This window comes from Drosophila mauritiana, chromosome 2L (genome assembly GCF_004382145.1).
Source record: "Drosophila mauritiana strain mau12 chromosome 2L, ASM438214v1, whole genome shotgun sequence".
Lineage (NCBI taxonomy): Eukaryota > Metazoa > Arthropoda > Insecta > Diptera > Drosophilidae > Drosophila > Drosophila mauritiana.
The window spans coordinates 21,947,358-21,970,234 of NC_046667.1; the positions used below are offsets into that span (position 1 = coordinate 21,947,358).

Sequence of the window (22,877 nt, forward strand, 5' to 3'; positions counted from 1 at the left end):
AATGGGCAAAAGATATTACTTTACCGTGAAAGACAATAGTTAAAGGTACAAACTGACGTTTTTGACTTTTGTCAGAAATTGTCAGAAAATTAGTTATACTCCAAGAAACACAGGGGACACGTTAGAATTTTCTGTTAAAATACACATAAATTGGATGTCACACAACATAAAAACAGTACAACTATACATATATTTCCTACATAAGTTAAAAACATCATACCTTGGCATTTATTTTCCATATTTTACTATAATTTTTGGATGCGTATTAACGATCATACCACATGCAAATGTAAGCAAATAATTTTTCGGAAATTGCATTCTCTCAATCAGCTGTTTAACACTTCACCTTTAAAAGCTCATAAAACGATTTAGTGAAGCTTTCGGTCAATTTTGTTTTTGGTTTTTATTTATATGATTAATTTTCTATTAGAAAATAATTGCTAAAGGACGATATATTGACATAAAAATTTTGACTTTATTCCAAAAAAAACGAATTCTGGACCATAGTGCACTGTTGAGTTTTGACTGATTTATTTGAATTACTTGGTGTAACGTGGTATTCCTATCGCAAACAAGCTCCTCGCTATAGACATTCATTAGATGGGGAATAATGGAATCAAATATATATCGTCCAGTAAAAATACTCGCTTTCCCAGTTTTTTTAAGCTGCTCAATCAGTCGCCCAAAGAAAAGTTCTAAATTCCTAAGAATATTCATTGATCTATCGAAAACTATCGAAAAGTGGCATCGAAAAATATAAATGATGGAAATGTGTGAGAATCGTCTATAAGACTGTCGCTGCTGTTTCCACTATGAGTTTTATTTTTAAGATACAAAATAAATGCATCGTTTTATAACAATGGAGCCTCTATTGATCAACACGATATGGCGCTCCTACGCAACGAAATTAACTAGGTCCCAGGTGACTTTAATGGCGCGGGGATTGCCTAAAAAGCAACCGATTATTGGAGTGCAAGATATTATAGTCGTTGCCTCTGGAAAGGGTGGTGTAGGAAAAAGCACCGTGGCAGGTGTGTGTGTACTCACATATTTCTATTCATCGGTTATTGTAGTCCTTTTTACAGTTAATTTTGCCTGCAGCCTGGCAAGACTGGGAAAACGAGTAGGATTGCTGGACGGGGATATCTTCGGGCCAACTATTCCACTTTTAATGAATGTCCATGGTGAGCCGGGTGTGAACGATAAAAATTTGATGATCCCGCCGCAAAACTACAATGTAAAGTGCTTGTCTATGGGCATGCTGACACCTGTAGAGGCCTCTGTTATCTGGCGAGGTCCTCTTGTAATGTCAGCAATACAACGACTGTTAAAAGGTACTGATTGGGGACTTTTAGATGTCCTGGTTATAGATACTCCACCGGGCACTGGAGATGTGCATCTCTCACTATCCCAGCATACACCCATCACTGGGGTTATCCTTGTAACAACACCTCATACTGCAGCTGTTCAGGTGACCTTGAAAGGTGCAAGGATGTACGAAAAACTAAAGATTCCCATATTTGGGGTAGTAGAGAATATGAAGTACACCATTTGTCAGAACTGTAATCAACGATTGGAATTTTTTAAAGACAGCCGTATAAGCTCTCTACCCCGCAAGCTAATTTCTCTTCCGTTAGACTCACAAATAGCGGATAGCAACGAGAGTGGAGTGCCTGTTGTAATAAAATATCCAGACAGCAAGTACTCTAATCTATTTACCCAATTGGCTGAGGAGATTACACAAATACTTACCGAACAAAGATGTAAACAAAATCAAAATAACAGTGCACATTAAAAAAAAAATGTGTGTATATCGAAAATTCTTTTTACTTACATTTGTTATGCTGATCTGTTAAAACCAATAAAGTTATTAGGGAAAGGACCTGTTGTTTCGTTTCCCACATTTACATTAAACAACAAAAACCCAAAACCATGACATGCTTTACAGCTAAGATTAGGAGTAAGTGACAGATACATTCTTCATGCACAACTTCAATATACTTATGACAGAATTTCTGCATCCATCATATTTTGCAAAGCCTTTTGGTATATCCTTAAGTGCATGCCATCTCCTCCATCGCAAACGACACGGCCAACCTGAACTTCACTCATCCCCGTGTGCTTACGTTACAAAAATTCCACAGAAAATTATCTTAGAAAGCAGAAACAAAAGACCTTGACCTTGGTCTTGAAGTCATTAAAAGATATTGCCCGAGAAAAGCGGATTGGCAAAACGAACCGATCTCTGAAGAAGACGACGAAACGACAATCAACTACAAGATAAGGCAAAACTTGTTTTTCGTAAACCAAAAATAAGGATCGAATGTCGACAAAGTACTGAAAATAACAGGCATCGAGTAACTACAGAGCGTGCGCGCCGCAGAAAAGAGGTGTTTTGTTTTTGGGCACTCCAAGAATTATTGTCTTCAGAATCCCTTCCCTGGTAAATGTGCTGGCGTGGGAGCCACTAGTTCTAGAGCTGGAAAACCATCGATGGCACTATCGATACTATCGATGGTTTTAAGTTTTTTCAAACAATCGATGCTTTTCGAAAACAATCCAACAATCCGAACTGGCGTCACTAACACTTTGATACAGAGAGAGAGACATGTAAGTTTGGTAAATTTTATACGGAATGGAAATTATAGTGTTCTTTTTCAGATTATAGAAAAGAAATTACTATTTGAGAAGATTGGTGGTGTTGGAAGAGGTTGGATATGGATAAATACTTGAAAAGTAAGTACTTTTAATGCAAACACTCAATCAGACTCGTTCGCGTACAATGTGCATATGTGTATGTATATACAAGTGTGCATGTAGCCAAAAATATGCATTTAAACGTGTTTTTTAAATTTATATTTAGTAACCACTATGTTCTTGATTTCAGACCCATTAACAACTGTGGATAACACGACTCCAAAATTGGATCACTTAAAACGTGCAGATCCCTAATATCTGGAGGCTGCAAAGGTTGCTCCTTGCACTAGTTTGGAACGGTTCCTAAAAACTAACCTCACTTATAAAAATGGGTCAGCAAAAAAACGGAGCTGGACAAGGCAGTAATGCGTATGATCACGATGGATGTCCAACCCTTTTCTATTGTTGAAGACAGGGGATTCTGCGATTTGATTCGAAAGCTAACCCCGAGGTACAAGCTGCCCAGTAAAACCCATCCTAGGAATGTTGTTCTTCCACGTGAATATGAAGGTTTAAAATTGAAGTTGCAGGAGGATTTAACTTACGTTGACAATGTATCCATTACTACTGATTGTTGGACCTCGGGTGCTAATGAGGCGTATCTCACTATAACGTGCCACTTCATTAACGAATGCTATGAACTTAAATTAGCAGTTTTGTCGACGCAAAAACTTGTAGATGCAACTTACCAACTTACCGCTAGTAATATTGCGAACTCACTCAGCACCGTTTTGAATGGGTGGAACCTTTTAAATAAGGTAGTAACGATTGTAACAGACAACGACGCGTCTATGAAATAAGCGTGCGTGAAAATGAAACATTTGCCTGTTGTCTCGCATACTATTAATCTATTAGAACAAGATCTCCTGAAAATAGATTCTATAGTGCCCTTACTAGCAAAGTGTAAGAGAATCGTATCGTTTTTCAAATCGAGTTCAATCGCAACAGAGAAACTTAAAAATGCACAAACTTCTGAATCACGCTATGGACTTATACAAGAAGTTCCAACGCGTTGGAATAGCGCGTACTTAGTAAATGACTTTTTGTTTACATCGAACTCAGAGCAAGCCGCGAAAGCTTTGGAGTTGGAGATATTTTCAAGTTTGTCCCGAGTTCCTTCCACACCTAATATTTCAACACCACCAGACACTCCACAAGAAAAAAAAAGAACAGTTTCTTTACTTTTTTAGAAACGAAAATTTCAAATAAAGTTCACTCAAACAGAGCAGACTTAATAATGCACTTGAGGACGTATTTTGAGAGACCTAATGAGTCGGAGGATAAGGATCCCCTGCTTATTGGATGGTAAGAATATCATTTTTACTTTTTAAATTAAATATTCATGACTTTTTCCCTTTTCAGGCAAACAGTGAGAGTCTGAAGCCAATAACCAAACTTTGTAAAAAGTACCTGTGCATTCCGGCTAGTTCAACAGAATCTGAAAGAACCTTCAGTAAAGCTGGTCAGATTGTATCTGACCGCAGAGCATCGCTTAAACCAAAAGTAGTAGACATGCTACTTTTTGTGAACAAAAACCAGAAACAATGATCTCTTGTTGTCTTATTATGAATATAAAAAAACATTATTTTGTTATTACTAAATATTTTGAATACTTTGTTAATTTAAATAATAGTTTGCATTGATGCAAATAAAACGTTTTTGTTTTTGTTTAAAAAATGCATTTTAATTCCTTTGCAGGCCCTTCTGCATTTTTCTAAAGGGCTACTGTATTATATATTTTTATTCTGCAAGGGTATATAGACTTCGGTTCACGTTAAATTATAGTTCCATTTTTTTTTTTTTTTAACTATCGATACTATCGATGTTTTCTTAAAAACCATCGAAACCATCGATAGTGCCAACCATCGATGGTTTTCCAACTCTAATTGCCTTGGCAAAAGAGGTCAGAATGGAGTACGACGGCAGTGTATATGCGCGGAGGAAGTGCAACCAACAAGGATTTGCGTTGCAATTCGAAAGCACACTTCGCCAAGGAGTGCCTTAAGCTAAAGAGGGAGCCGGGATGCTGCTATGCCTGCCGGACGTTTGGACACTTCGTTGGACAATGCCCGAAACGCAAGAACAGTTATGTAAGACATGTTAAACTTTTTTTCATCAAAAGCTGTAAAACTCCATTATTTGCAGATTGCCTCATAGACAGTTGAGCAGTATATCCGAGGAAATTAATTTACAATCCGTTTCTGAAAACTTGTATGGGCTGAATAAAAGCCAACTGACAATATTTGGAAAAATCGTATGTTATATTATAAAAGAAAGAATAAAATGTTATTTTTATTTATACGTGATCCCAGACGGGTCTATGAGACATAATGTAGTTCTCAGACGAGATTTCATGGAAGCGTGCCAATTGAAACTGGATCCAGATACTTTGGGACGGATTGCGGTAAAACCATTTAATAGTGAATGAGATAGAAAAGCAAAGAGTGAAACAGTCAGTTCTATTGATAGTGAAAAAGTTAACGAAACAGTGAGTGAAACATTTAATGAAACAGTTAGTGGATCAGTGAATCGGTTAGTAGAACGATTATCGATACAGTGATACTCTAGGCAGTGTAACAAAGGATTTCGCAATTAATCAAAAATTGTATGCTGCAGTTTCGTCCAGTTATGAAACCATTAGAGAAATCTTCAACATCGACTACGAAGGGAGGGGGAAAATGAATTACATGCGGCGCAAAAGATAACCAAGCCATAAACTATCAATTAAAAGAAATTATTTAACGCAATTACTTACTTAGACACCTTAAAACCATTTAGCTGCGCCACAGAAAGACTCGCATACTCAGAGAAAGAAAAATTACAAAAATTGCTAGATGAATATTTAAAATGGAATTTATACAACCTAGCGAATCTGATTATGCTTTACCAATCGTTTTTGTCAAAAACAAAACAGGACTTCAGGAAACTAAACAGGGTGTTAATTAAAGACAATTATCCGATACCGATTATCGATGACCTCTTAGACAAGCTAGTCAATAAGAAAGTCTTTTCGAAGCTTGATTTATGAAATGGTTATTTTCATGTATATGTTTATAAAAAATCAATTTGAGTTTCTCAGAATGCAATGGGCCTAAAAACTGCGGCGGCGGTGTTTCAAAGGTTCGTAAACAACATTTGCGAAGATCTGAGAAGGGATAACGAAGTCATTGTCATCGGCGGTTTTACAAAGTTCGTTCGTTTATATGCTACAAAGACCACTAATACAAGGGAGGTCATTACAGCTCTGCAGGACTATTTTAGAGCATACAGGAAGCCTAAGAGCTTAATTTCAGATAGGGGAAGTTGTTTTACATCCGAAGAGTTTGAGGATTTCTTGTTAGAGTTCGATGTTAACCATATAAAGGTTGCGACTAGATGCGAACGGACATGTTGAAAGAGTCAACAGAAGTGCGTCAACAGAAGTCTGGGTCCAATGATAGCGAAATTGGTAGAACCGGAGAATGGTATATATTGGGACACAGTAATAGATAAAGTTGAGCACGTATTAAATAATACACAACACCGCAGTATCAAGCAAACTCCAAGCAAAATGCTGTTTGGTTTAGAGCAAAGAGGACAAATAGTAGACGAATTAAAAGAAAAGCTAAAGGCGTTAGATAATACTGAAGAAGATAGAAATTTAAAAATGTATTCCAAAATGCAAAGCTCCATACGTGATTTCAAAAGTATAAAGATACTACAGACTCTCGTTAAAGGGCGTAGAAGGTTTTCAGGTATCCCGTAACCCGTACCAAGATGGCTGGAACATTAAAAATATTAAACATTGGATAGGCAACAAGAAATAAAAACGAACACACAAAAACGAACACTGATAATAAAAATCAATCAAATAGATATAGTATGAAAGCATCAGAAAAAAATCATTATACAACTACAAACAAGCAATGTAAACCATGTTCAGGGGATATGGTGGTCAGGACGGCCGAGTTGTGTTAGAATGGATACTCAAAAGGGCCAATGTACCATGTAGTAGTATAGTTTACGGTAGATGTAAGAATTATATTCGGTCCAACTTATAAGCTAGCATTAAGCAAAAAGAATGTATATATATATACATATATATATATATATATATCGGTGTCGAGCATTTCAACAGAAAGGTCGTAAGAAAATAAAATCAAAACATCACGACTGTAGCACCGTTTACCATACACCAAGCATACCGTTTACATCCTGAACATCGTATGCCTTGGCCCAAGTTCTTTTTGAAGGCGAGGACACTAATACGCCGACATAACAACTATTTGCATTTGGTTTAATTTTTCTGTTTGTGTGCGTGTGTTATACATGCCTTCTTCCACTCTTTTAACATTTTACGGCCCTCAGATAATGACCATGTCGTTTATCTACCTTTTCTTTGGCATAAAATGTTTCTTGCTTTCAGTTTTATTTCTCTCATTATCTTACTTAGATATCAAACAGTCTTGAATTAAGTAGGCATATTTAAAACAGTTAATAGTTTGAATTCTGAAACCTAGGTACTTTTCGGATTGGTTGAACCTCCTTCCGAGCTTAGAATTCTCACCTTTAAAACCTAGCTCTTTGTTGGGATCTTGATTCAGAACGTCGTTCACTACATTGAGCCTTTCGCATGTCGGCCAAAGCAAAGCAATTTTGTTTCATTTTCGACCCTGATCTGTTTGCTTTTACGTAATGGACTTCCTGTAAGTACATTGTAGAACACTGGGTGTCACAACTTATCCCCGAAATCTTTCTAAAGTAAAACTGGTTTTAATCCATACTTGGATGCATCGGTATGAATCTCTGTCTCAACTGATCGGAAAGCTTCAGAACTTTTGCACTGAATAACCAAAGACACTTGAATAACTAGAATATTCTAGAGTCTTTGGAATAACGCTATTTTAACATTTCAAATGCTCTTTAATGCTTTTAATACTTATACTTTTAATACATATGTCCTTAGCATATGAAATACATTCGTCGCTAAGAGTAATGCCGACGGCAGTAACACGGCGCAGCCTAATACTGTATTGTCCAATTTTGTCTCCACTTTCTGAAAATATATAATTTCGGTCCCTGCTTTTATTTATTAAATCTTCTCTATAAGTCGACTAACAATAAGCGTGCTGAATTTTAAATAAGTTAACCTGAATAATCGCTACGTTGTAAGCTGGTTTGATTTGAATCCCTGAAACCCTGACCTGGGTTAAGGGCCATTAGCCCTTATCATTAGGAGTGTTTTCTTAGTTTCAATGTGTCTGTTTCATGTGAGTCGCCTGTCAAATTTCTTTGAGTTCTTCTCCCAAATGTATAGGTGGCGACTTTAAATTTCATGGACCTGTCCGTTGATTTTCCGAATTTATTATTATTTTATCGTTGGCCAAAAGCGAGAATCCATTTTCGTTTAGAGCCTTCACGTCTTCACTGTGGCCAACATTTTTTTTCTTTATGCTTAACTTTGCGTAACTCTTAGCGTTTGGTGGTTACGAAGAGTGCCAGAGTGTTGTTTTTAAAGGTGCTTGTACTTTGCGTGAAGTCATTGAAAAGTTTAATTTTTACTTATTATATTATGCTTACTATTATGCTTGAACTTTGCGTGAAGAATATTATTATATATTTTTATTATATATTTCATTCATAATATTAAATTAACAGATCCAATATCCAATATATAAACTTAAAAATTTATACATATCCCACAAAGTTTTATAGCGTCATTTAGAGGTCTATACCTAGTTAATCGTAGAGTAAAAGGGTATACTATATTCGTTCAAAAGTATGTGACACGCAGAAGGAAGCGTTTCCGACCATAAAGTATATATATTCTTTATCAGGATCAATAGCCGAGTCGATCTGGCCCTGTCCGTCGGTCTGTCCGCCCATATGAACGTCGAGATCACAGGAACTATAACAGATATAAAATTGAGATTCAGCATACATATTCTATAGATATAGACGCAGCGCAAGTTGACCCATGTTGCCACGCCCATTCTTACGCATACTCTAAAAGCTGCCACGCCCACACTTTTGAACAATTTTTACCTTTTTACTCGTTTTATGTCCCAATTTCTATCGATATCCCAGAAACATAATGTAATTTCGCGTTCGCATTCACACTGGCTGAGTAACGGGTACCTAATAGTCGGGAAACTCGGCTATAGCATTCTCTCTTGTTTTTTCATTACTCTGATTTTGTCTCCTCTCACTATCATTTTATGTCAGTGCTCTGTACTACTTCGAAAAAAAACAACAAATTTGAACTGCGAGCATAGGCAGCGCGGCAGAGACACGGCAGAATTCGGCTTGACTTCTGTGTTCGAAACTATGCTAGAAGCCTGTGGAGATCTGCTTTTGTTTTTTTCGAACACTCGCGAGCAAAATTCTTGCTAGCAATTTTGGTACTGAAGGGATTTGTTACCCATCAGGTAAAACACTTTTAGAAATAACGCGATATCTCAAGCTCACACGCCCACGTTAATTATACCTTAACCAAGTCCAAACCGCTTAAGAAATTTTACATGAACATACCATAAATAGCCTTAAGGTAGTCAATTGACGCCATCCTCCACCATGAGATATTCCCTTCTATCCCAAACAATTACGTCATTTCCTAAAAGCCGAAAACCGATCTCCTTAAATGGGTTAGGGTCAGGTTATAAGTACAACGCGAATACTTTAGATCACGATGACCTGATCATGATAGAGCAGAACCTAGATAAACTTATTGGCAACAATTACAAACAGACAAAAAGTATTTTATCAAATCGAAAGAAACTTACAAGCCTAATAATAATATGAAAAAATATCAATATGTTTTTAATGGTATGAACGTGACAGGCTTTGGGCGGTGTGTTGGGGTCCAGGTTTTTTTGTCTAATCGATAGAAATTTACAAATCTAATAAAAAATATTAAAACAGTTTTCGAAAGTGAGGGCGTGGCAGTTTTGGGTGGTTTATAGGCGTTACAGTGGGCCTGGTGATATGGCTCAACCTTCTAGCTTTTATAGTTGCTGAGATCGAATAGATCAGGAATTTATATACCTAATATGGTCGGAAACGTTTCTTTGTACCTGTTACATACTTTTTAACGACTCAAGAAACCCTTTTACTTTACGAGTAACGTTTATAAAAACAAAATAATGAGCTTATTTCCATGTCGCATACATTTGTGTGGAGTATATTTATATTTAATAAATTGTCCATTTATTTCCAAAATGTTTGGAATACATAAATAATATGACTTTCAGAGCTTGATTACACTTCAATATAAAGATTCCGAGAAACCAACGAAATGCCATGAATGAAATGACCTTTAAACTATGCGGGTTATTGCAGAAATGGTATTTGGAAGCCCAACCCAGTTGCAATATATTATCAACGGCCCGTTTGGACCGTATCTGTACATCAACGACCACGAGGAGCTTAGAAAACCGAAAGCTATTGGCTCCAAAATTAGCATCAGGATCGAGGACGAAAATAGTCCAGGAACAGTAAGAATTAATTGTATTACATGCTATAAATTTTAAAGCTGGAGTATTACGAAAAGATTCTTTCATAAACTAATGAAATAGCTGATCATCAAATTTCGATTTGAGACGACGTTATTTTTGCTAACGCACGCAAATTAAACATTTTTAGTTTTGATGGATGGCGACCAACTACAGAGCTTCAAAACAAGCACTTGAAACCCATGGGAGAGCGTGACGGAGATCTCGATATGGTTGGCGTATGTATGTGGCACTGAAAGAAGAGCCTGATCCAAAATGTAGAAAAGCCCAAACACACAGCAGCACTTGTCGTCTGGAAATGCCGTCACGCATTTAGAAATTACGCCAGCAGTCCGCAGACATGTAATCAAAAATTTGACAGCCTTAATGACGGATTTGCTTTTATCTTTCTTAGTCTAGCAGCAATTTCTCAACTGCCCGAAACAAGCTGTGACCTACGGTAGCTTGAGTAAATAAATGTTTATAAATAAAGAGTATAAGCTTTAATTGTACCTTTAAAATCAACAATTTGAGGACATTTTACTTAAAATGGTGGTCAAATGACTTTGAACATAAAAACCTTTCAATACTAAGGAGACGTAATCGGCTCGATTTCCGAGTTCTCGCAAATCAAAACTTTAGTTGGATACCGACCAACTAAAATGCAAAATGAAAATTACAAAGTCTGTTTATGTTGGGCACATTTTTTTTGTTTACTGAAATTATATCAAATATTATTTCATTCCGTACAATTTCCAAACAATAAAATCCCTTTAGGCAATGAATTCGTATGGAATCGGGGCCAGAGCAATCGGTTCCTCAAGTTTCTTAACAAAGTGCGCCTTCTTCGGCTGTTCCGGCTGGCGCTTCAGACTGACCCATTGTCCCTTTTCCTTCGCCTCCTTCAGCAATCGCTCATTTTCCTTCACGCGGCGCAAAAAGTCTTCGCGGCACTTGGAGTGGTGGATGTGCTCAATGCGCACATTGACACGCTTAGCAAGGATTTTACCTCTTACGCGTTTGTTTACTATTACACCAACGGCGTGCTGAGTCACATTGAATATGCGCCCGGTTTTGCCATGATATGCCTTATAGGGCAAGCCCTTCTGTACAGCACCATGCCCCTTAATATCAACGATGTCGCCGATCTTGAAAACCCGCATGTATGTGGACAACGGAATAACTCCATGCTTTCGGAAGGGACGGGAAAACATGTCCCGCGTGCCGCGACGATAGCCCTTTGAGTTAGTCATTTTGATTTATAATCCCCTGTAATAAAGAGTCTTATTAGATTTTTTCAATTCATAATTAAGAAATATTGACCAAACCTCTTCGAACTGACGTCCACGCGGTCGTATAGTTGGGAAAAGAAAGAAAGATGGCTACTTGAATAGCGTTGCCACTCATAGCAATTAAGAGTTTAGAAAATAAATATAACGTACCGTCCACACTAAATTACACATGAAGCTCAATCTTTATTGAGTAGCAAAATTTGATGAATGTTTTAAACAATAGGATTTTCTTTGCTAAGCCCCAATCCCAAGTCTGAAAATTTGAAATTAATAACGATTTAGTTAAATTTTTATATAATATAAAAACACTATACATTATAGTTACTAATCTAGATACTAATAATCGCTGAGAGCAGCTGTGTCCGATTCGGAGACGTTAATATGGTATGCGCTCGGGATTAATTTGCTGATTTGAGCGAATTTATTGATACAATTTTGAAGATAATTATAACCTTAAGAAAGATATAGTCCTGGCAAATATAGTACTTTTATATTTTGTTAGTTGTTTTCACAGTGCTGCGGGCTTTATGCAAGTGGGGCGAAATAAAAGAACCGTTCTGCTTAAGTGTTTACTATCGTGGGATTTAATCAGTATTAATTTGCTTCCTTTTAAGAACAATCTGGTAATCGTAATTTTTATCGAACTCGATTTGGCCAAAATCTTTTTAAATTCGTTTTTAGGTGCTCTGGTTTTCTAAATTTTTTTCTATCGTTTTACTATTGGAGTATTTCTCTGTATGCATTAAGCGGTAAACAGCTGTTTCAGCTTTTTATAGACAATACAGCTGCCGCATAATTCATAGTTTTAATTACAATGTTCGCAATTATTTTTTTTGCTGCACTTTAGCCAATTAACTAATTAAACTAATTACCATTATTTACAACCAATACTTTTAATTAATTAATAAATTCATTTTCTTCATTTTATAAGCATTTATTTACCTGCCCGTTTCGTTTCATCAACAGTGTGGCTGCATAGCCGAAAAGTTTTGACGTCGTAAAATCTTGTCAAATCTGAGATGGGGTCAGAAATTCTTTGATTATAATATAACTAAGTGGCAGAATGTTCTTGCAATGATGAGGATAAAGATCAATAGACCACTGAGTAACTATTTATTCCCTGACCTTATATAATCTGAATTGATATGAATAAATGCATTTACTTTTCAGTTCTACCTGTCATTTCGTCCGTTTTACAAATCGAAAAATTCTTACGAATTCGAAATTCGAAATCGTAATATACATGCCGAATAACTAATTATGTAAAAGCCTCTCTTAAAAATATTTAACAGCATATACATCCCACACTGTTCACATCTAACCATAACGTTATACTTTAATATGAAATCTATGTATCTATATCGGCGACATCCGCACCCGCAAACAAACAATAAAATTACAAACTGAAATCAATTGGATTTATTATTATATGCGTCTTCTTAAACTGGTATAACTGGTCACAAATGAAAATTAAAAATCAGTGAGATTGGTCTCAACCGTTGCATATTAAATATATCTTATAACTGAAATCAATTGGATTTATTATTATATGCGTCTTCTTAAACTGGTATAACTGGTCACAAATGAAAATTAAAAATCAGTGAGATTGGTCTCAACCGTTGCATATTAAATATATCTTATAATATTGTACATTTTGTATCTTACTTTGATCATCTTCACTTTATCACTACATGGCCGACGAAGCTTTCCATCGATTTGCCTCGCTTTCGCCACCAATACAGAAATGTATTCTAGCACTTCTTCTGGTTCTTCGAATAGTGCAAATAATCCGAATCGATGTTTCGGAAAATGTAAAAACACTATATATATACTGTATCGTTAACAACTTAAAATGATTAAACGGGGAGGCAAAATATTGTTCCACCATCAAAGACAGAACGCTTTTTAATACAAAACAAGCAACAATATTAATGTCTCTCTTAATCCCTCCCTAATAAAAATAACTATGTGTCAAAATGATGAAAATGTTAAAATCGTATGCATATTAAATTTAAGATTATTTAAAACTATTTTTTAACTTCGGCTTGGAAAACAGAATTGAAGGGCAAGTATATTAGTTAAATAAAACGAGTATTTTCATTTACAATGTTTTACATTAAAAAGAAAAAGTAAAGAAAGTGCATTTACTGATGGCGTTCGGAAGAATTTATCGAAATTCCTTGGCCACACTGATTATTGGAACGCAAAACAACGTGTATATTTTCAAGTAAAATTCATACGGATTTGTTTTTTAATAATAAAAATGAAATTCTCTTTGGAAAAAAATGCATTATTAAGAACCTTTTTTTACGCATTTAACGTCAATGTGGATTATCCTTTCGAATATTAAGTCCAATAAGGAATAAAGCTATTATTAATTTAATATGTCCTTCTACACGAATAAGACGGATGTGACTTCCATTTTAAAGACGTTTTCTGGCGTAAAACGAAATCAGGCAAATGCCGTGGCCATCAACAAAGTTCGATTTTCCACACCCAAAGAGAAGGGGCTCGCAGAATCAGTGCGCGTTGCCCTAGAAGAACGAAATTTCCATCTGGTCAAGGAGTTCACATACTTCCTCAGGGAAGCAGAACTGAGCGTAAGTGAAATTTACATAATTGTTGATTATTGTTTACGTTCGATTTCTATTTTAAAGGATGATGAGGTTGTGATAATCATAAAAGATGCTAAACGAATTGTTCATAATTTGACCCCAGAATTTGTAACCGTTGTCGAGGCGTTACTGTCCCTTAACTGGAAGAAAAGAAGTTCAGAGATAATCGAAGCTTATACTGAATTTTGTATCGAACTAATGGTGACCCACAATAGATATTTACCGATTGGAGTGTCTAAACTAATTGTCCACTGGATTCCTGGAGATATGGATGAATCCGATTGGGTCCACGGATGCCCTTCGGAGCACGCGCGAAATGAGTTAAAACCCATCCATAAAGTACTGGATCGTATCTTAACTGCCGTGCCAATGGCATTCGATATTATTATAGATGCCATATCCGCCAAATTCCCCTATTTCAAAAAGCCGTACCATGTGACGGCAGGGTATCTGTATAACGTGCTTTGGTTATTAGAGTACAAGCCAATTTTCGAAGAACTTGTTTTTCAACTAGTTTTGCAAAAGTAAGTACTCTACTAATATATTTATTTATATAACGCTCACTAATTTATACTTTACCAACACTCAGTTCTTGTTGTTTTTATGTCAAAATGGTTGGGGAACTCTTCCAATTTCCGCTTCCAAAAATTTGCACGGATTTTAATTTCCGGGAATTTATCAAAGACGTCAATTACGAAAAAAAAAATGATGTAAACGAATTTCTTTCTTTTATATCTATGTGAGCTTCCAAAACACTCACGGTGAATTAGAGTGCACAAACATATATTTCAATTATTTCACATAAAGTGTTTTTTGTATCTGATTCGTGAATGTTTGATATCTATTATTAACGATAAAAGAAGCATTGATAATCTGCTGTTGATGCCAGACTACGACGGGCAATATGCCAAAAAATGCATACGTCAACTTATACAACTTATATAGCTAAAAGGATAAAGCGGAGGAAGTGCAAAAATGTAGAACTTTAGAAGAAATATTGATTGACACCTCATTAGTTAAATTCCGATCTCTGTTCAAAATATATTCTCTAAATAAGATTTTGGGGAAATTGTAATGAAATGTTGTTGGATGTTTGTAAATTTGAAAGAAAACTTTATTTTAGGGTCTTGTGAATTTCTATCATATAACATATCTAACATATAGAAAAATGGTAAAAATTACGTAGTTACGTAGTAGACACGGTTGGAAATATATACTTATCAAGATATATAATAGAGATAATACGTATTTTTTTGCGTTTTTCATCACAAAAGTTATTATGATAACTTTTTTTGTGCGCTTTGATGGATCAGAATGTAAACTTATTATAGACTTGACTCAGTAATGATTGTATTCATGTCGAACCGTCGAACGAATTTAATTTCTTATGAGATGTTGAACAGGGATCCTACTTTTCGACTCTGGAACATCCTAGCTTATTCACTAAATTTTCAAATTTTTTTTGTGAATAATTTCGATGAATGCATATTTTAACAACAAAAAAGGAACCGGAAAAGTTTAAATAGCAAAGAAAAGGCTTTTCTCGGTTTTTTTTATTTAAAAATGCTATGGACATCTCTGATAGAATAATATGTGCGGACTTCTTTTGTGTATTTCAGGATTTTATTATTAGACGTTAATGCTCCAAAAGATGAAATTGAATTAGAAATGAATGATGAGGAAGAAAAAGTGGAAGCGGACACTTTGTTTGAAATCGACGATGTATTCGCCGAAAATGTATCCAAATCAGAAAAATCTGTGAGTCATCCTGTTGGCAAAACCTTGGATGTATGCCTTTTCTTGCTTTATAAGTTTTTTGATGGCAAATGTCGCCTTAATGAAAATAGTAGCGAACAACAACGAAGGACTGCCAACCGATTGTTTAAGATGTTACTTTATTTGTTCGACGAAGTGTTATTGCCCAGCCACAACACGCATCATGTGCAATTCATCCTATTTTATGCAACTAGTCTGCGGTCGGTATATTCCGAAGCTTTTCTTGATTCCTTATGGACGAAAGTCCAAAATCCGAATGTATCCGCCGTAATTCGTCATGCTGCGGTGGGATACATGGCTAGCTTTTTATCTCGCGCAAGATTTTTGCCACTTAGGTAAGGAAGTGTAAAATAATCGCTAGACAGGACTACTAAAGTAAAATTTACATTTTTTTAGCACTGTTATTTTCTACCTAAAAGAGTTGACAAAGTGGGCTCATGCATACATAGATGACTCGGATGCATATAAGCAGAACTGCTCTCTGAAAGCCAATTTGGTTTTCTATTCTGTTTGCCAAGCTGTGTTTTATTTAATAGCATTTCGCGCAAGAGATTTGACGGCCAGTTCAAAAGGTAAGCTTAAACATTTTTTTGTATTTAACTTCTACATACCTTAAGCACTCAATGAATGTCCTATTTGCACTAGTCCTTTTCTATTCAAAATTTAAAAATTGTGAGCGAGGCACCATCCCTTTTTTAAATTAACTAAATAAAGAATTGCGGTCTTACTCGTCTTTAGAGAAGAGAGTAGAGTAGAGTAGCTTTAAGAGAAATATAGGCGATTAGAAATATTATGACAGATTAGTGAACTTGGCAGGATGCCGTATTTGAGAGGAAAGCTGTTAGATAAATTGGTTGTGTTTTTAACTATGATCTTTCTGTTTGTCATGAAATTTAAAACGGAATTAATGATACGGGGACCTCATTTCCATTCTAGGAGTTGGTGGATAAGGGAGTGTATACTTTTGTCGAATGCTTTGGAAAAGTCCAATGATATTATAGAGAGGATGCGCTTTAGAGAGAGGGATCTTCTTGATAACTGGACTACATATAATATAAAACCACCACAAACGTATAGCTATATGTATAGTTTTATCTAGCACTTTAGCCAGGCATGGGTTCCAGAATATGGGTGAGGTTCTAGAATAGTGAATTGAGGCCGGATATAAGTTCTATGAAAGAGACGTCATTTTTTATTTGTCAGACTGCTGGCAGGCCGTGTAGTTTGATGAAGTGTTTAAGATCAGCTTCTTTGTTCTGAAGATGCTGAGGAAATTACTATAACTATAGGTTACCAAAAGTGATTGCTATTTTCCAAGAGGTAGTGGTAGTTGTTTGCGTATGAGGGTTGTGTGTGGCGTGTATATGCTTGCCGGGATAATGGCCGCATAGACGTTTAATAGATGTTTGCCCACCCTCTCGTGGAGTCCGATTTGGGAGGTGAATTTGTGGATAGTCGTTCTCTTAGCTTCTTTAATTGCTCTTCGATACTTCGCGTTGGCCTTTTTAAACATTAATATGTTTTTTGTGTTTATGCTTCTTTTAAGGATTTTCCATTTATTGTTTTATTTTTATTTTTTTAGTAAAGAAAGTTCCCGGTTCCATCTTGTATTAATAGCCTTGTATTTTTTTAATGGCTGCAGCTTCTTTGTTGACTTACTGTTAGTTGGGTATTTGAGTTGAAGTGTGATATCTTATTGCCAGTTTGTTTTCTTAAGGTTGAAAGAGGATTTGGCAATGAAGGTTGGTGGGGAAGAGTTAGGGAACATTGAAATAAGGATTGGAAAGTGGTCTACCAATTAAGATGGTCGATCACTTCCCATTTAGTTTTAGGGGTTAATTCGGCAGAGACAAGCGAAAGATCTATATGCGAGAACGTGTTGTGAGAAATATATAAATTTGGCTTTAAATGATTTCAGGAAAGTACGGTTTGGAGGTTGGTAATGTGGAATTAATGGTTATGTAAGATGTAGGAAGATATTAAGGTAAAGTTAATTTTTGAATTGATCGAAATTGATGTTGTGTGTGGGAGATAGATTTGCTCATTTCAAAAGCTGTGCCACGGAATGAATTCGAACAGAAGCTGCAGTTCATTTTAATGTTTATGGGGATAGGGAGGAAAAATGTGTGGGATATGTTGGTTTCCTAAAGGGCTATGATGTGTGGTCTGAACTTCTTAATTAGTATTTGGAATTGGGAGTAATTGTTCCTATAACATTTAATGTTCCATTGAATTATATTTAGCATTAAAATAGTTTAATGGGGCCAATGAATTGGTAAAATTAGGAATGGAATGGAATGTTTTTGTTTGTTTTATATTTCTTATTGCGATTTTTATTGGCTGATTTCAGCGATGCGACCATGCGTTTAGATGTATTGATGGGGAGGATTTGCACGGGGTTTGAGGATTATTGATGGTAAGTTAGGAAGTTTATGGGATCAGGTTACCATTTTTAGAAGAACAAAGATCTGCTTCCTTTGGGTTCCTGACCGCGCGACTCGCGCCGGTACTCTCCTCGACTATCCTGTTGTGGCTGACTGCCTCGAGCTGCTCTTGCGCCGTCCCTTTATAGGCTGCAGAGATCCCGTTATTTCCCCTTTTGCGCTAGGCCCGCTTGGGTACAAGGTCCAACTAATGTACCGTTAGTTCAAGGTGCGTCCTCTTTGAGCATGTCCAAGGTCCGCACCGTTACCGTTCGATCTCCGTTCCCTTGGCCTGCTCGAGTCCAAGGTCCAGCGCGTTACCGTTATTTCACGGCTTCTCCGTTTTGCCGGGGTCGAAGGTCCACTAATTACGGTTTGACCTGACCGCCCTTGACTCTTGTTGCATCACAGCCGTCTTCGCTGTTGCAAAGGCCGCTCCCATGCATCCAGATTTGTGGGGAGTTTTAAAAACTCCTCACACTGTTATATACTTTTACACGAATCTCTTTTACTCTATTAATAACGGGTATAAAATTTATATTTTTGCTATTAATGAAGAAATAAATACCCAAAATGAAAATTTAATGTACAGCAAAAAAGAATTATCTTTTAGATTAAACAACATCTAGCACTATTTTTATCTAACTCGACCCATTATTTATTTCGGTTTCTCTTAGCAGAAGCAGAAATGTTAATGACCTTCGTGCGAGGTGCATTACGACTTGCCTCGTCTACTGAAACTCAAAGAACTAGTCATACCATAACTTCGGTTTCCAGCTTGCACAGCCTGCAGCTGCACCTCGGTACATTTTAAATAAAGGTATATACGCTACAAAGGCAATTCCACTCCCTCGTTCAGAACATGTGGATGTGGGTCCCATTGTTTAGACCGAAGTTGTATAAACGAGGCAAGTTATTAGGTCATTATTAGTAATCAGGTCAATTGATAAGTCCCAGGCCTGACATATAAGTGGCGCTACTAGAACTAACTCCATATAATTTTAACAAGCCTTAACCTCTAAAAAGCACCTGAATAAATTTGTCAGCTGTCATTAATTAGTTTGTGAGTTATAGCAAAGACTATTAGAATAACAAGATGCGTAACGGCCACACATTGGTTTTCCACTATGCAGCTACTTTTTTAGTGATGGCCTAAATTGTTCTCACTCAGCTCGTTTAAAACGAAAAAGAGTGTATGTGTTCACACATGAACATGAAATTATATACAAGATAACATTGTTTGCCTCACACCGTAGATTAAAAATAACAATTGCAGTCTGTAACACCAAATTATGCGTACACTTGGAAACACTTAATTGAACCTCCTGTGAGCGGTTGTAGCATATTTTAGAGATAAGTGCTATTCATAGAACTCCCACACTGGAGTCACTAGATTGCCCGGCGACGAGTTTGGCTGTAGATAAGTAGTTTTACAATTCTCATTTTAGCTATTTAAGCTAGGGCTTATACACAATATATTCAGTTTAAAATTATAACTCAGCCAACGTAGACGTCTTTTAATTTGATCCTTCCAACAGTATGTGTGCGTAATTGCGCTAGAAGACGATTTTCGGGCCGAAATCTATTTTGATTCAAGAAACGAATTTTGTTTGTAAACATATTTGTTTTGGCCATTTTCTTTGAAAAACTTCAGCAGGGTACTGTGGGCAGTACCTTTTAAAGCATTAATATATTCATCAATACTTCAACTTATAAATAAAATTAAGTTGCGATCCGGAATTGTTATTACTTTTGTAATTTAAAACATACAAATTCCAAAAAAAAAAAAAGAAAATACATATTACAAAATATATTTCATAAAAGTAATACAAGCCTACATATTTAATAGTGAATATCTATAAAATAAATAAAAATATGTGCCTGTTTAATGCAAAATTGATTTCTTATGACACGACGTGCGGTCATAAGCACCTACGAATCGATGTCTACATGTCTACTCTAATTTTGTACACGTCGCTAGCTGTATACTTTAATCACAATTGTGCAGTTAGTTTTGAAATTTATTATGTGATATTATGTACATAGATTCGGCTATTACTATTTCTAAGCTATATTCAAACAATAATAACGTTAAGGAAATGAAAAAAAAAGAAGTTTGTAAATGGTGCCAATGGATAAAAAAATAATATAGATTTAAATTATAGATCTAAATTAAAGGGTATATTTTTTCAAATTTTCAATGCATGCGTAAAAGAGAGCTGCTGGCTGTAGAGCTCTCCGCTCTCTCGCTCACAAAAATTCGAAAGAGCCTGGAGCCACCTCTTGAGTTAGCTCGAAAAAAATCGTATAGCGTTCCTCATCTCTTCCCAGAACCACCTTTGCAAACACCACTCCTGTCACAAGATAACTTATAAAGACTGAAAAGTCCCTTTTAACCACGCCAGGTCCTCGTACTCTTCTGTATCCTCGCTGAGTGCCTCTTGTGAAAAAAGACCTAAGGTCCATTTCACTCGTAGCACTGGAAGCCTTGCATATAAATAACTCTGAACAGCTGAGGCACATAAAAGCCCATTTAAGTTATTCTAAACATCGTTACAGCCGCGCTAACGCTCTAGAATCTGTACGCTGAATCTCCTAACCTTCTAACTTTTATAGTTATATCGCTGGGGTGTACCCTCTTCAGTCTTCTGCGGGAGATGGGATCAGCTAGGATAGTTGCTAGTCGGTTCGGGTGGGCCATAAGCCTGTCGGCATAACGGCTGCTGTTGAAATTAATCTGATCCCCAAGAAGGGTAATTTTCAGATCTCTTTCGATGACTATGTTCGTCACGTACCAGGGGAGCCCAGATGCGTGACGTGCAGCTCTCGACTGGACCACACGGAGCCTATTAAGCTGGGATTTGGCGGCAGTTCCCCACACCTGGATGGCATAACTCCACGTTGGAGCGAGAATGGCTTTGATTAAAAGAGCCTTTTTTTTTTTTATCTACTTTATATAGTCGGAAATGCTTTATTCTGCCTGTTACTTTTCAACGAATCTAGTATACCCTTTTACTCTACGAGTAACGGGTATAAATATGCTAGTCTGAACTAGAGATCTGCAACCAGTACGATCGAAAGTAGAGTATATTAATATCTCGCTTCGGTTTGATCATTACGTTTTTTTTTTATCTTCGGTGTCGAGTACAAAAACGTTGCTGAACTTAGACGGTTCGGGTTGATCTTGAACAAAAGCAAAAAAAAACCAGATTGATTAAAGTGCACATGCTTAGTGCGAGGTTTAATTTTATCATTTATCTGTAAATTGCGCTGTTATGTTACTGTTACTGCATTGCATGGATTCATCGCTTCTAAATAAATAAATAAATAAAAAAGTGTATAACAAAATTTATGGGATAAATTACAAAATATGGTACTTGAATCAAAGATTAGATGTCACTCATGGTCGCAGTTTTAAAAATCGTTGTGGCCAAGTTCCTTTTGCCTATTATTCTTACTCCTGAGTACAATTTTGACATTACATAATCAAACAATTCCATAAATATGGTTTTTTCTCCACTACAATAAATGTTTTTGTATTGTTTATTTCTGTTACAGATTTGCTCTTCCTCCAATCCCTCCAACTATCGCGCCTTGCTATGTGTCATTTAAATCCCCTGCGGTATTGTTTAGCCCCAGTGGCCACAGCATTTGCTGGTGTTACAAGAACTTACCAGCTAGCCTATTGTCATACTGTTTTGGAGCGCAACGCTCGCCGTAAACTGGCTACAGTTTACGGTCATGAAAAATGCATGCCCGATGAGACGCTTGAATCGTTTTTTCCCTTCGATCCTTATGTACTTAAGTTGTGAGTATAACCTTTACAAATCTCTGTATTAAAATAATATTTTTTTTGCATTTCAAGATCAAAAAAGTATATTGATTCCAATTATATGGCTTACCAGAGCAATGACACGGATGAGTATGTCTATGGGTCTAACAAATACGGGCATTCTAGAAAACGTGGTGACTCTGAAATGCTAGAGGAAGACGAATTCCTTATAGCCGACAAACGTCCAAAGAATTTCGATCTGTCTAAAAGTCAGGAATTTGACAAACAATTTCATTTCGGCTCTTCGTCGGGATTTTACGAATAATCATACTTGGTGGAAATTACTTATAAAAAAGAAATTATAAATGCAATAAAGTTTTTACTCTGGGTTACAGTTATGTTTTGTTTGGGATGTCAAAATTTTGTTCTTCAATGTAACAGCCATATTTATTATTATTATTAAGTGGGTTTCTATGTGTACTGCGACCCATTCTGATCTATTGTACTACCCCTTCATGACTCAAAGATCTCCCTGAAGTCCAATGCACTGTATAAATGCCAGAATTTTATTGGGGTTCAGGGCTGCAATTGTTTCTCCTCCCGATGGAAAGCGCCATGAAGTCACATATAATATGTGCAGAGCTCTCCTCCTCCATGCAGCAGAAGCGACAGAGTTCACTGTCTGCAATGCCAATCTTATGCAAATGACTGCGAAGTCGGCAGTGCCCCGTAAGAAGGCCGGTAAAAATGCGCACGGTGTTTTTCCCGTGTGTCATTACGGTCTTGAATCTTTTATGGTTATATTCACGAAGGAGAATCTTAGACTGCCTAAG

General features: G+C 36.4%; 5 protein-coding genes across 5 annotated transcripts in view; 3 read left to right on the forward strand and 2 right to left on the reverse strand.

Annotated features, from left to right (window-relative positions):
* The window catches only part of LOC117138113 (ionotropic receptor 40a), a 65,526-nt gene extending 64,462 nt beyond the window's left edge, over positions 1 to 1,064 (reverse strand). Inside the window, exon 1 of the mRNA XM_033300016.1 lies at positions 1,048 to 1,064. The gene's annotated coding sequence lies outside the window, so the exon portion shown is untranslated. The remainder of the gene's footprint in view (positions 1 to 1,047) is intronic.
* LOC117138194 (iron-sulfur protein NUBPL) lies at positions 829 to 4,937 on the forward strand. Its single transcript, XM_033300147.1, has 7 exons — positions 829 to 1,031; positions 1,086 to 2,610; positions 2,662 to 2,736; positions 2,888 to 4,002; positions 4,060 to 4,200; positions 4,599 to 4,787; positions 4,843 to 4,937. The coding sequence occupies exons 1-2, from the start codon at positions 842 to 844 to the stop codon at positions 1,793 to 1,795; spliced, it is 900 nt and encodes a 299-aa protein (XP_033156038.1). The 5' UTR covers positions 829 to 841; the 3' UTR covers positions 1,796 to 2,610; positions 2,662 to 2,736; positions 2,888 to 4,002; positions 4,060 to 4,200; positions 4,599 to 4,787; positions 4,843 to 4,937.
* Positions 4,938 to 5,035: 98 nt separating this feature from the next.
* On the forward strand, positions 5,036 to 10,630 carry LOC117138326. Its single transcript, XM_033300403.1, has 3 exons — positions 5,036 to 5,101; positions 10,015 to 10,169; positions 10,318 to 10,630. Exons 1-3 carry the CDS (start codon positions 5,051 to 5,053, stop codon positions 10,421 to 10,423), a joined length of 312 nt encoding a protein of 103 aa, XP_033156294.1. The 5' UTR covers positions 5,036 to 5,050; the 3' UTR covers positions 10,424 to 10,630.
* A 222-nt stretch (positions 10,631 to 10,852) lies between these two features.
* On the reverse strand, positions 10,853 to 11,583 carry LOC117138265 (60S ribosomal protein L21). Its single transcript, XM_033300269.1, has 2 exons — positions 11,495 to 11,583; positions 10,853 to 11,435 (listed from the first exon to the last, which is right to left on the reverse strand). The coding sequence occupies exon 2, from the start codon at positions 11,417 to 11,419 to the stop codon at positions 10,940 to 10,942; it is 480 nt and encodes a 159-aa protein (XP_033156160.1). The 5' UTR covers positions 11,420 to 11,435; positions 11,495 to 11,583; the 3' UTR covers positions 10,853 to 10,939.
* Positions 11,584 to 13,677: 2,094 nt separating this feature from the next.
* On the forward strand, positions 13,678 to 22,436 carry LOC117145595 (RNA polymerase I-specific transcription initiation factor RRN3). Its single transcript, XM_033311313.1, has 6 exons — positions 13,678 to 14,058; positions 14,116 to 14,597; positions 15,693 to 16,184; positions 16,246 to 16,421; positions 21,831 to 22,080; positions 22,138 to 22,436. The coding sequence occupies exons 1-6, from the start codon at positions 13,843 to 13,845 to the stop codon at positions 22,367 to 22,369; spliced, it is 1,848 nt and encodes a 615-aa protein (XP_033167204.1). The 5' UTR covers positions 13,678 to 13,842; the 3' UTR covers positions 22,370 to 22,436.
* The last annotated feature ends 441 nt before the right edge of the window (positions 22,437 to 22,877 follow it).

Excerpts from the sequence above, each read along its gene's own strand:
- LOC117138265 (XM_033300269.1), bottom strand. The coding sequence starts at position 11,419 with ATGACTAACTCAAAGGGCTATCGTCGCGGCACGCGGGACATGTTTTCC.
- LOC117138326 (XM_033300403.1), top strand. The coding sequence starts at position 5,051 with ATGGAAGCGTGCCAATTGAAACTGGATCCAGATACTTTGGGACGGATT. Across the intron at positions 5,102-10,014 it reads ATACTTTGGGACGGATTGCG|AAATGGTATTTGGAAGCCCA; the intron begins GTAAAACCATTT and ends GGGTTATTGCAG. Across the intron at positions 10,170-10,317 it reads ACGAAAATAGTCCAGGAACA|TTTTGATGGATGGCGACCAA; the intron begins GTAAGAATTAAT and ends AAACATTTTTAG.
- LOC117145595 (XM_033311313.1), top strand. The coding sequence starts at position 13,843 with ATGTCCTTCTACACGAATAAGACGGATGTGACTTCCATTTTAAAGACG. Across the intron at positions 14,598-15,692 it reads TTTCAACTAGTTTTGCAAAA|GATTTTATTATTAGACGTTA; the intron begins GTAAGTACTCTA and ends TGTGTATTTCAG. Across the intron at positions 22,081-22,137 it reads GATCCTTATGTACTTAAGTT|ATCAAAAAAGTATATTGATT; the intron begins GTGAGTATAACC and ends TTGCATTTCAAG.
- LOC117138194 (XM_033300147.1), top strand. The coding sequence starts at position 842 with ATGCATCGTTTTATAACAATGGAGCCTCTATTGATCAACACGATATGG. Across the intron at positions 1,032-1,085 it reads AGGAAAAAGCACCGTGGCAG|TTAATTTTGCCTGCAGCCTG; the intron begins GTGTGTGTGTAC and ends TCCTTTTTACAG.